This window comes from Mesoplodon densirostris, chromosome 18 (assembly GCF_025265405.1).
Source record: "Mesoplodon densirostris isolate mMesDen1 chromosome 18, mMesDen1 primary haplotype, whole genome shotgun sequence".
NCBI lineage: Eukaryota > Metazoa > Chordata > Mammalia > Artiodactyla > Ziphiidae > Mesoplodon > Mesoplodon densirostris.
Genome location: NC_082678.1, coordinates 23,876,174 through 23,888,574, shown reverse-complemented (window position 1 = coordinate 23,888,574; position 12,401 = coordinate 23,876,174). Strand labels below are relative to the sequence as shown.

The following is a 12,401-nucleotide window of genomic DNA, read 5'->3' as shown; positions in this document are numbered from 1 at the left end:
CTTTAGAGTAGAATTGTTTAGAATAAAAGTTCCTGGGCCTCCCTGGTGGCGCAAGTGGTTGAGAGTCCGCCTGCTGATGCAGGGGATACGGGTTCGTGCCCCGGTCTGGGAGGATCCCATATGCCGCGGAGCGGCTGGGCCCGTGAGCCATGGCCGCTGAGCCTGCGCGTCCGGAGCCTGCGCGTCCGGAGCCTGTGCTCCGCGACGGGGGAGGCCACAACAGTGAGAGGCCCGCATACCACAAAAGGAAAAAAAAAAAAAAAAAAAGTTCTTAATCTGAAAGTGTTGATTATGAAGATCATGAAGGGTCTAGTTCTTTTGAAAATTCAATAATAAACCAATTAACAATGATCTCACCTGGTTAATTCCAGCAGTGAAGGCAAAGGGGCTACAAATACTGAAAATCCATTCCAAAGGTGACGGAAGTTGTCTATAAAATGCAGTGAATCCCACACCCCCCCAAAAGAGAGTGAGGACAAACACAACCAAACTGGTGAGGATAGTTTTCTTTAACAGCACAGTCATCAGGAATGCCAAAGCTATCTGAAAGAGAGAGAAGACATTACATAGACTGACAGTCATTGGTAGCACCTTAAAATAAGGACCTTCATATCATAACATAAATATTTATCACGGAGACAGTGATGAACAATATTAAGGTATAATTATGCTCAGTCCTTCTCTCAACCTCTTTGTAAAGAGAATCCTTATTTGCCCTACTCAAATGCTGGGTTTTTGTTGCCAAGGAAAGAGTGAGGAAAGCTGCAGGAAGAGCTGAGGAAAGGTTAGAAATACAGACTTGGAAAGATGGACAGAAACTAAATTAATATATTAACAAAGAGCGTCTACATACGCTCTGCAGAAAACACCCTGGAGGGTGGGAGAAATTAGAGGCTCTTATCCAGAGAAGGAAGAGGGGGTTACATAGGAAGTCAGAGCAGGGTGAAGAGGGCAAAGAGGTGTGAAAAACTACCACATGATGGGGAACCACTGGGAAAAAAGATGGGTCCAGCTGTTAAGAGCATCCTTATTAATCATCTAGAAAAGTCCTAGATAGTTTTATAGTCAAAATAATTTTTAGATGCATAATTTCATTAATTCAGACCTTGATGCAAAAAATAGGTCCAGTTTTATTTAGGTTATATCATTTTCTCATACTCATAAAGACTTTCTCAAGCAAACACACACACACACACACACACACACGCACACACATGAAAGAAGCTGCTATAGTTGCCTTCTGAGACATTAATTTTTGCTACATATAACTAAGACCTAAAGCAGAGAAAATGGTAATAAATGTATGAACTTACCAAAGATAAGCCATATAAGAAAAAGAGGGTAAATATAACCATGAAGCCCGTCATGACTATAATTTGGGTAGATATTATGATAATTGTAATGATTATAGAAGTAATGAAGATGAAACCAGCATAGATTAAACCCCAGGAGAGCCTAAATAAAGACAAATATTATTTCAGTTGTTTTAACTTTATTATGAAATATTTAAAACATACCAAAATATCTAAAGAATAATACAATGATTACCATTGTAACTGCCACCTAGATTAATAACTAAAATATGACTAATATTACAATGGCTGTGCTGGTGCCATGGCTAGGTATCAGCTCTGTATTCAAGTATTATATAAATAATATGAACATGCATAAACAGTATCATCTTATCTGTATTCTCTTGCAACTTGCCCTTATCCACAACACGTACAATATTATACACTGCAGTATAACATTTCATTGTATAAATATATCTCAATGTTCTCCTGCCCATGGACATTTAGGTTGTTTCCAATTTTTATTTCTAATGCAATGTTGCTAAAAATATTCTTGTATTTGCCTTTTTGGGGAAAGTGCACAAAAAAATTTCTTTAAGGTGAAATTGCTGAAATAAAGGAGATTAGCATTTTTGTACCTTCAGCTTTATTATATATTACCAGAGTGTTCTAATTATAAAATTGGAAGGAAACTTAACAGCTTCTGATCAATCAAGTAACCATGGATGTACTGGGGGCAGATGATAACTTGACCATTCTTGACGATCTCAGCCAGCAGCACCTCCAACCTCCCTAGCAGCAGAAAATTGAAATTTTATAACTGTACTAAGCTCATTCCAGTCTTGCTATTCCCATTCATGACTGCTTTATTTAAACCAATATAGCTTATGGCACACCCTTAAGGGTTCACACTGTTTTGCTTTAAATGTGCTAGTGTTCACATTTTTATGAAGTGGTTATTAGAAATAGCAGTGAATCTAAGAGGCCTACAGGGTGTTTTAGTCCAAGCTTCTCATTTTACAGATAAGTAAACTGCAGTTCATATTCCTAGTTAATGGGCATACTCAAGGTCAAGAATGTAAATCAAAAACAACGCTAAGATAGCAGCTGTAGGCTTTCGTTCAGCCCAGAGCTCTTTCTTCTACATAAAATTGCCTAATAATAATTCAACTGCTGGAAAAAACAGCAAAAGTATTAAACCAGGAACTTGCATTAATATGGTCCAATAGAACGTTTAATTATTGCTTATTTGAATTCTTTTTAAAATTTCATGTCATTACAATGATTCAGACTGTGTTAGAACATCAGCGTTCTTGGAAAAGCACGCCACAGTCTGCAGAATTCACTTCCTGAGTAAAGAAGGGAACTGCCATAAGTAGGAATTGAAAAACCATAGGGTAAGGGAACTACTAATGAAGGAAGTTAAAACATTATCTAGAAAAAGGAACTTATTGCAGGGAGTTGAGGGGATGTTAATAAATCTATGAAAATCTTCAGGATAAAACAATTTCAGACATCACATTTATCGGATAAATATTGACTACATTTCACATTTATGGCATTAGTAAAAAACAAAACAAAACAAAACCGAGGGTGGTGTGCTGTAAAACTTATTTCCAGTAGACACTCTGTACTTAATAAAAACGTTTCAGAATTTTTTTCCCTCTTAGTTTTAAGGAATATATTCATTTTGCTAAATTTTAGGTTACATGCATATTAAGAAGCATTTATCCTGAGAATGAATCCACATCTAAATAACCAGTACTTTCTGATTTTAATCTAGAGTTGGCTTGTGCTTACCTGTTCTAAGGTGGCTGCAGGGATGCTGCCCCCAGGACAAGTCCTGGGCTGAAAGATGGTCATTTTCCCACAGTTCCTCTCTCTCTTTCCCTCCTAACAAACTCCATCCATTCCTTTGTATTTCCCAAGCTTCCACCGCAAAAACACTCCTCTCCTCTCTTTTTTTATTTCAAGACCCAGTTTCCTCTTTTCCTATTTCACAGTTCAGTTATATTAGAATTAAAACTCTCTCTGCTAATAAAATATACTTCATAGAAAATTTTAAATTTCCTAGACCTTAATTTTATTTCAGGGAACATGTATCTTGCAAGGGATTGTTCAATAAATAGTCCCTCATCCATTCCAGATAGTACCACAACCATAAAGAGTATTTTCTTGATATGGGGAGTATACAAGAAATATCTCCCAGGATTCAACATTGGAAAAATGTTAGGTTTCTTTTAGGGTAAAGCAAACAGATTATTTTTCTTTTTTTCTTTGCCTAGCCAGTATGAATTTTGTGACTGATGGTATTGCAGAATTCTCTGCCTTGGCCTCTTAGAAGCTTAGAACTTGTATGATTTGCATATTTATCTGTTAATATTACCTATTTATTATTTTGCTAAATCTTTGTTTCTATTCATCAATTATTTATTTTTATTATAATACAAATACATGCATAGATACATACATACATGATAAATATGTTGAAATATATATTTTAAAATCACTTTAAATCGTTTGTAAAATGGAGCAAGATATGATATAAATATATCAATATATGAAGCAAATGCTCTTATTAAGTGCTTCTTATATGCCAGCCTATGTACTGGGCACCTTTATAGGTTATCTCAACTCCAACATATGGTATTTAGTTGCTCCAAAAAATATACCCCAAGTTACCTAATCTCAGAACAGAAGTTAGCCATTATAGGATCATACTTTCTTCAACAAGAGGAAGTGTAGAGAAATCAAGTGATAACTATGGGTAGACCAAGCAGGAGAGTTGACATTAGGGCACCTGGGCACATGAAAATATGCTCCATTACACTAATTATTAGAGAAATGCAAATGAAAATTACAATGCGGTATCACCTCACACCAGTCAGAATGGCCATCACCAAACAATCTACAAACAATAAATGCTGGAGAGGGTGTGGAGAAAAGGGAACCCTCTTGCACTGTTGGTGGGAATGTAAATTGATACAGCCACTATGGAGAACAGTATGGAGGTTCCTTAAAAAACTAAAAATAGAGTTGCCATATGATCCTGCAATCCCACTCCTGGGCATATATCCAGAGAAAATCATAATTCAAAATGATACATGCACCCCAATGTTCACAGCAGCACTAGTTACAATAGCCAGGTCATGGAAGCAACCTAAATGTCCATTGACAGAGGAATGGATAAAGAAGATGTGGTACATATGTACAATGGAATATTACTCAGCCATAAAAAGAATGAAATAATGCCATTTGCAGCAACATGGATGGGCCTAGAGATTGTCATACTGAGTGAAGTAAGTCAGACAGAGAAAGACAAATATCATATGATATCACTTACATGTGGAATCTAGAAAAATTGTACAAATGAACTTATTTACAAAACAGAAATAAAGTCACAGATGTAGAAAACAAACTTATGGTTACCAGAGGGAAAAGCGGGGGGGTGGGGGGGATAACCTGTGAGACTGGGATTGACATATCCACACTACTATATATAAAATAGGTAACTAATAAGGACCTACTGTAGAGCACAGGGAACTCTACTCAGTACTCTGTAATGACCTATATAGGAAAAGAATCTAAAAAAGAGTGGATACGTGTATCTGTATAACTGATTCACTTTGCTGCACACCTGAAACTAACACAGCACTGTAAATCAACTACACTCCAATAAAAATTTTTTTAAAAATTAGGGCTCCTGGGTTTGAGTCCCTGCACACACCATCCATTTGACAATGGGCAGCTCTTTTTCATTCTCTGTGATCTTACTGGTACCTCTATCATAGCATTGGCTTAACATGCTTATGGCACAGAAAAAGTGCCCGGCAAATTATAATCGCGATCTTGCAAAGCAAAACTTAACAAAGACTAAACTGAAAAGTCGGAACAATGCCAACAGCAAAGTAGGCAATGTATCGGGTTGAAATCATGGTGTTCTGAAACAGTAACACATTTTCACTGCTTCCGAACTTCTCTGTTTACTCATTTGCACTACTGGAGTCAGTCACTCACCAGAATGCTGAATCTTGCAGACCCATCATTTTCATCAAATCCTTATACTTTTTTCTCTCTTTTGTAACATTGAGTGATAAAAAATATATAAATGGGGAGAAGTAAAGCAAGCAGTAAAAAATAAACATCTCATTTTGAAGGTTCTCTTTAAAAATAAAGGGTAATGTCTTCATATTTATAGCAGTAACTGACATCAACTCCTCCGTCACATAGTGATTTGTCGTGATCTAAAGAAGGGTTCAAATGAACAAAATCGTTACTTAAAATATAGGAACTGGTGAAATCTAAATAAGCTATGGGGATTGTACCAATGTACATTTCCTGGTTTTAATACTGTTCTGTGGTTATGCAAGATGTTACTTTCCAGAGAAACTAGATGAACGGCACATGGGCCTCCCTGTACATCGTTGTTGAAATTTCCTGCCATTCTATAACTACTTGAAAATTTAAGGTTAAAATAGAAAGTAATGTGCTCCTTTGCCTAAAATTCAATTTCGCCATTTGGATGCCTGCTTCATTATATAAACACATGAAAACGTGAGTAGACACCATCTTTGATCAAAACCTTGATGCCTCTGGAATAACTTCACATTAGTTACTAGAACTCTTCTTACTTGTATAATAGCAGCATTGATGGCAGTTTGTAAAGTCACGAATCCTCTACTCCAGTATTTAGCCAATGAACAGGAAAACTCATGATCTGTACCCCGACAATGAGCTATAAGCACAAAGAAAAAAGCAGGACCAACATTATGCGATGAAGGCAATTGGAAAATAAGAAACAAGAATCCAAGAAAGAACGATCTAGAGGAGACTTCACCACATAGATAAAAGGAGCAAGTGAAGTCTCTAATATGGCAATTTGATTCATGGAAAACATGGTATGCACAGAAAGTCTTAGAAAATGAAAAGAAGATGAAAGCAAATGCTCTGCTTGAACCATCCTGGACTCCTTGCTGCGCCTCAGAACGCCAAACGCACAGTAGTACTAGAACTTCTTTTGTGTTCAACTGCTCTCCCTCCAGACAGATCCATCGCTCACTCCTTCCCTCCATCCTGATCTCTTTTCAAAAGTTAACTCATCACAGAGGTCTTTCCTGGCCACCACAATTTTAAAAAATCTCTATTCGGGTCTAAGCCACCATCAGCCCACTAGTATGTTTCACCCTATTCTCTGCAATCCGTTCTCTGGGCTAAATCCAGAGCACTCCCTTAGGCTTGGAAATCTAATCATGTCTCTGCCCTGATTAAAGTACCTCGATGGCTCTCCATTGCCTTAGGTTTTCAAGAGGGCACAGGGTCTAGCCCTTGAGTAACTTCGGCCTCCTTCTCTCATCCCATTCCTTTTTGTGTGTTCTGTCCAGCTATGCAGGACTGCTGCTCTCCCATACCAACTAACAGGTGCTCTCTCCCACCCCTGGGCTCCCGCAGCCTCCTCTTCTATCTGGAATGCAATGTCCTCCACACCCAACACATGCCATTTCCTCTGGTGTTCCTGTAACCATCAATTCTCCAGGCAGAACTTCTCTAGCCGCACAGCTTCTTAGGAACCCCTGGTCTAAGTCCCCCAAGCACCTTTCCTTGCACTGGTCATTAATTGTTCACTGGCTGTCTTTCCTGCTAATCTGGACTCTCACCTGAGTCTGGGACCTATCAGTTTTGGTCATCTCTGCATCCTTTCCAACATGCACTTGTGAATTCACTATGTATCTGTTGGATGACTCAATGGTTTTTTGAGAGCCTTCCTAGAGGGGGAAGATATGATTGACTTTGGAATAAGCTCAGCAATAAAATGTGTTTTGTGTATTTTCTCTTGTGCCATCAAAAGTATCTTTGTTGCCCATCCCATCCTACTCCATGTGTTAAAAACATGAAAAATGCCATAGTGATATTTTATATGGAAAGTCACCTGTGAAAAGATCTTCTTTCAAAATCGGAATATAATATCCCTGATAAAATTTTAACTTATAAGAAAAAGCGTCATTAAAGATGACTCCCACGGTGTACGGGAAATTGTCTAGAAGTATTTTATCCATATATTTTTGATCTGGTGCACCAATGACTCTTCTTCCTGTGAATTGCATGGTGAAAAATAGACACAGAGGATTGTTAGAGTTTCACCAAAATAGACTGTGATATCAAACTTTGTCATCACATATTTTCCATTGGAATTAACTAAAATCATTTTCCCTTTAAATTAAACTTATCCCGAAAGGCAAAAAGGGAAATTTTTTGTTTTAGATTCTAGAATCAGGAGACATGCATGAGAATTAAATGTTTTCTTTTAATAATGACAGGTATTAGAGCAAGTTTTAGGTATATAAAACTATTTGCCAAGGTAGTATGCATAAGGGAATTGGGATACAGAAATAGAGGTAACCGTAGCAGTTATTATGTGGTCAGAGGACTCCAGATTTTAGATTTACTAAAACAAAGGCATTTCATATGGTCTTTGCCTTATACAGGAACCAAGACCACAAAGTGACTCTATTTGTAACAGCCAGCAATTTTACCTGTTAGAAATCGAGGATTAAAGAGTAGCTAACCAGACTGCACCCAACTTGCCCATGAGTGAAATGCACATTCTGCTTATATCAGTTACTTAGAAACCTCATTTAGAATGAAGACCTTTAAAGATGCTTACAAATTATACCATATGCAGACAGAATATCTTTAGATTATCCATCCTTAATTTTCATAGTTCTGAAATTAGTGTAGAATAACCATGACCTAATTTCTTTTATTTGTTTTTTCCTCAATTATAAATCTTAATCATTATATTTCCATGTGAAAACACCCACACTCCCCAATAGCCTATTCCTCCTAGGTATTATTCTGAAAATCTGAAATTACAAATCTATTGTTTTATTTAAATTCCAGTAGAAATGTAGGCCTACCTGAAGTATACCCTCATCAAGCTGAAAGGGTTTAAAAGGCTAATTGCTATGAGAGAAAGAAAAAACTGACCAAATATGTGTGCTATATTGATACCTAGATCATTAGCATAATGGATAACTGTGATTTCAAATTAAAAAGGTACACACTTTTTCAAAAAGATCTAAAATAAAATCAGTAATACTTTTTGGCCACCTACCTTTCAAAAAGGGAGCATGTGCTGTCTTATTCATTATCTGCTGGGTTATGTTGGAGATCGGTGTGTATACAACATCCATAGAAGAGCTATTAAATTTATCTACCCTTCCCAGATCCTGAGGAGGCATTTCAGGAAAATGCACATTTTCTTTTAAATATGAAAATATGCCCATATAAAGTCCTAAAAGTATTGGGAACCCCCATTCCTATATATAAAAAAAAGAGAACACATTTAGATTGTATTCCCTTAAGGAGCTCAGTCAACACCAGAGGACAGTTGAAGACAAATTCCAATTTCACCATATAGTTGGCTTCTCTTTGCTCTCACTCTTAAGAGAAAAGGGAACCCAATGAAAGATCTATATCGAGATAGTTGTCACATATATCATTCTCCAGTACTAGAACAAAACTTTTGCATTAAGTCATGAACTACTACAGAAGCCAGCCTAGAGCCTAACAGGATGACTAACAGGACTGCAATCCTTATATGCATGGGCAGGTGATTCTAGGGTCTATAAGACACAGAGTATCCCAGATAGAGCTCATGATGGCAAAGAGAAACATTTTTGTCAACTGTCATATCCTTGTATTGGAAGTCAAAGAGAATGAGAAGGGACAAAGTGGAAGAGACTGTCTAGTGGTCCATCAGTATTAGTCACCTCCCCCTGCTTGGTGCAACGCTGGGCCACATCCCTAGCCTCCGGCGATGAAGTGGGACCAAATGCTTGAGTTCTCGCCAGTGGAATGTGGGCAGAGATGATCTGCACTGTTTCCAGGCCTGGCTAATGGAACACTGCACAACCTTCCCTATTCTCTCTGTCTCAGTCCTTCTGCTTCGTGATCTGACTGGCCGCAGAGGATCCAGTGAATGTCTCCAAAGTCTAGGGCGCTGGCAGACTCTCATGATGAAGGAGCCTGGGTCTCTGGGTGACTGTGTGAAGATTCCTCAACCTACCCAACTCGTGTCACTTTCACTGCCACCCTTATTTAGACTGTGAAAAGAGTGAAAAATAAACCTTTGCTGTGTTAAGCATTGAAATTTGGGGATTTAATGCACACTGACAATTAGTGGTATTACTTGGTCATAATTCTTGGAAATAATCTCTGTGTAGAAAATTCATGGCCTTGAAAATAGGTCCACCCAATTTACAATAAATTCCTCTATTTCTGCTAGACACTATTTTTAATATTTCTTGACTCTAAATTGATTATCCATGACAGCAGCTTTAATAGTTGCTATAACTTACCATACAATTAGATTTTCAGTTATTCTCCTTTTGAAAACAATGAGTAATAGTTGGTCTTTCTAATTCTACATTATTTTTCAGAGACTGCTGTGAGTCTCTCAGTTCAACAAGTATAACTAGAGACAAATTTAAAGTCAATAGATGCAGTCTGCATAGATATAGAGAACAAACTGGTGGTTTCCAGTGGGGAGAGGGAAAGGGGGAGGGACAATATAGGAGTAGGAGAAGAAAAGGGTTATTATAGGATTATATGAAATCATGTGTGGGAAACTTTTTAAAATTGTAAAGAATTTAAAGAGTCTTTCATTCAATAAAAAAATGTACATACTTACAGCTCCTTAAAAAACATGAAATAAAATAGATGCAGTCTGTTATTTAAAATATAGAATAAGAGAATCATGAGGCAATGAAATAAAAGCATAATGCTAACTTTGGAAAGAGGTAAATGGTCAAACATACCAATAAGCTCTGTCTTTTCATCCTCCATTTCTTAAGAAGATTCTTGCACAGAAGTGCTTGAGTTTGCTGGTACACACTTTTTTGTTTCATTTGCATTTAGCCTGTTCATTAAACAAAGAGAAAGTAAACATGGTGGAGTATCAACTAGAAAAATAAGTGTAATAAGGAAAACCTTGATCATATTTTGGGGGAAAATATTTCCTACCTTTAAGAACTGCAAAAAAAAATGATTTAAAATATTATTTCAATAATCATGACTGTAAAATTTGACATCAAGTATGCTCACTGTAAACTATTTGGGAGAAGAGTAATGACAGGGAAGTAGAGTGAACTATTATCACAATTTTACAACAATTACAATTACAATGGAAAAGATACTTTGATTCAGAACCTGTAAGATACTTCCCATTTTTGACATTTTATACCAGAAATTCAACTATATAAACAGAGCAGTTGAATTGTATCTCATCTGAATAATAATAATTTTCTGTTCTTTACATTTGAATAGATATCCCAGAGCTAATCAAATTAACATAAAAATTCTGATTATTTAAACTCATCTAAATAATTAATTAAGTTCATTAGAAACAATCCCAAGGAAGTACTTTCTTTTGGTATTTACCTTCCAGATTGAATTGAACAACTTTTATCAAAAGAGTTAGGCCATCAGATAACAATCCAGACTCAAAGGACTTGAAACTTGATTCTGATACACAGGAAGAATAAAACAATTTATGTCAATTTTCTGAATTCAGAAGTCCCTGAATAACTGAGGGAACAAACTACAAAGTAAGGAAAGAAAGAGAGAAAGAAAGAAAGAGAAAGAAAGAAAGAGAGAGAGAAAGAAAGAGAGAGAAAGAAGGAAGGAAAGAAAGAAAGAAAGAAAGAAAGAAAGAAAGAAAGAAAGAAAGAAAGAAAGAAAGATCACACAGGAAATTTTGTCCAAATGTTTGCAAATGAAAAGAGAAATTTTTTTTCAGTTTTTATAATATCAAAATTAAATTCTTTTAGATTTGCATATCAAAATATTCAGACAATTCTCCCTCAGCTAGTACAAAAGCAAATTTTACTATTTTCCTATATTCTACTGCTGTATCTGCACAATAAAAGTTGGTTAGGAAGAAACAGAAACATTTTGTCTTCAGGTCTTCAATACAAAACACGTAAGTATTTGGAAACATCTGAAAAATAGATTGATTTTAGCAGTGTTCACCCGTATGTTTGGCATATAGCACAACAAAACAGAGCTTTACTTACTGTCAGGATAATGAGGAAAAAAAGCACGCTGGAAACACTGTCAAAGCACACTTCCTTTTGTCTAAGGCAACAATTAAAATTTCTTTATTGCCACTTCTTCATATATTCTTTAAATGAATGCTTCCTCCCAACAGTTCTTACCCAGGCTGGTTTCTGAGAAGGGGTGTAGCCAGAGCAATCTGCACATGATGAACTTGTTCTGTTTTCTGTCTTTTCTTCTCTAAGCCAATTATTCTGCAGGGAAATGACTGTTCCGGGGTTGGTTAGGAATAAAACAAACACTGTGTTTGTTCACTTGGCCTTTCAACTCCAGGGATAAGGGGGGAAATAGTAAACAAGGAAAATGGAATTAGCTCTTCAGACATGATGAGACTAAGATTGGGTAAAGGGCAATAAATGAGTAACTAACCAAACAAAGTAGTTAAATTTGTATGAGAAATCTTTAGCTGTTTTTTTTTTCCACTACTAATGCCTAAATACAACTGCCATTGACATATCTGACTAACTTAGGCACACCCCAGAATGCACTGGAGCTGAGTTTTTTGTTTTGTTTTGTTTTTTGTTTTTGCCTAAAAAGGTTAAGCAATCCATAGCCTGCCTTGGAGAAACATCTACATTGGACAAGTGAAGAATTACGAACAAATTCCTTTCTCCTGCTCCGTTCATCATGGATGTAGGATTTCATAAGCATCTGAACAAAATAAAAGTAAGCAGATCGCTAAGGACTAAAAAAAATAAGAAAAGATTCAGGTCAATTTTTAAACGTGAAGACTAGGAAAAAACTGAAATGTATTTCAATTCGCATTGCACCGTCTATCTCTGTAAAGAGTTACAAACTTCTTGACCTGCCAAAGTAAATCGCAAAACAAGAAATCAAAGTCCTTGAATTGGGAAATCTCAAATATTTGACATGGCTCCCAGTCCACAGATGTTAATAATCATAAAGCTGAGAGATGTTCTGGAGAAAAGAGGTATAATTTTAAAACAAACATTTAAAGTCATGGTATTTTTTACAGACATTTCTCTCCTTGGTAAT

General features: G+C 36.5%; 1 protein-coding gene across 7 annotated transcripts in view; it reads right to left on the bottom strand.

The window, feature by feature from the left end:
* ABCA6 (ATP binding cassette subfamily A member 6) overlaps positions 1-11,774 on the bottom strand; it is a 60,653-nt gene extending 48,879 nt beyond the window's left edge. Inside the window, exons 1-9 of one of the 7 annotated variants that reach the window (XM_060082417.1) lie at positions 11,366-11,774; positions 10,731-10,814; positions 10,109-10,209; positions 8,404-8,608; positions 7,219-7,380; positions 5,924-6,027; positions 5,310-5,536; positions 1,314-1,455; positions 358-543 (exon numbers count right to left, since the gene is read on the bottom strand). In XM_060082417.1, coding sequence (XP_059938400.1) covers positions 358-543; positions 1,314-1,455; positions 5,310-5,536; positions 5,924-6,027; positions 7,219-7,380; positions 8,404-8,608; positions 10,109-10,204 — 1,122 coding nt within the window. In that variant the 5' untranslated portion in view covers positions 10,205-10,209; positions 10,731-10,814; positions 11,366-11,774. Of the gene's footprint in view, positions 1-357; positions 544-1,313; positions 1,456-5,309; positions 5,537-5,923; positions 6,028-6,946; positions 6,993-7,218; positions 7,381-8,403; positions 8,609-10,108; positions 10,210-10,730; positions 10,815-11,365 lie in introns of those variants that run through there. The other 6 variants (XM_060082418.1, XM_060082421.1, XM_060082416.1 and 3 more) reach the window with 6 other exon arrangements.
* Positions 11,775-12,401: the final 627 nt, after the last annotated feature.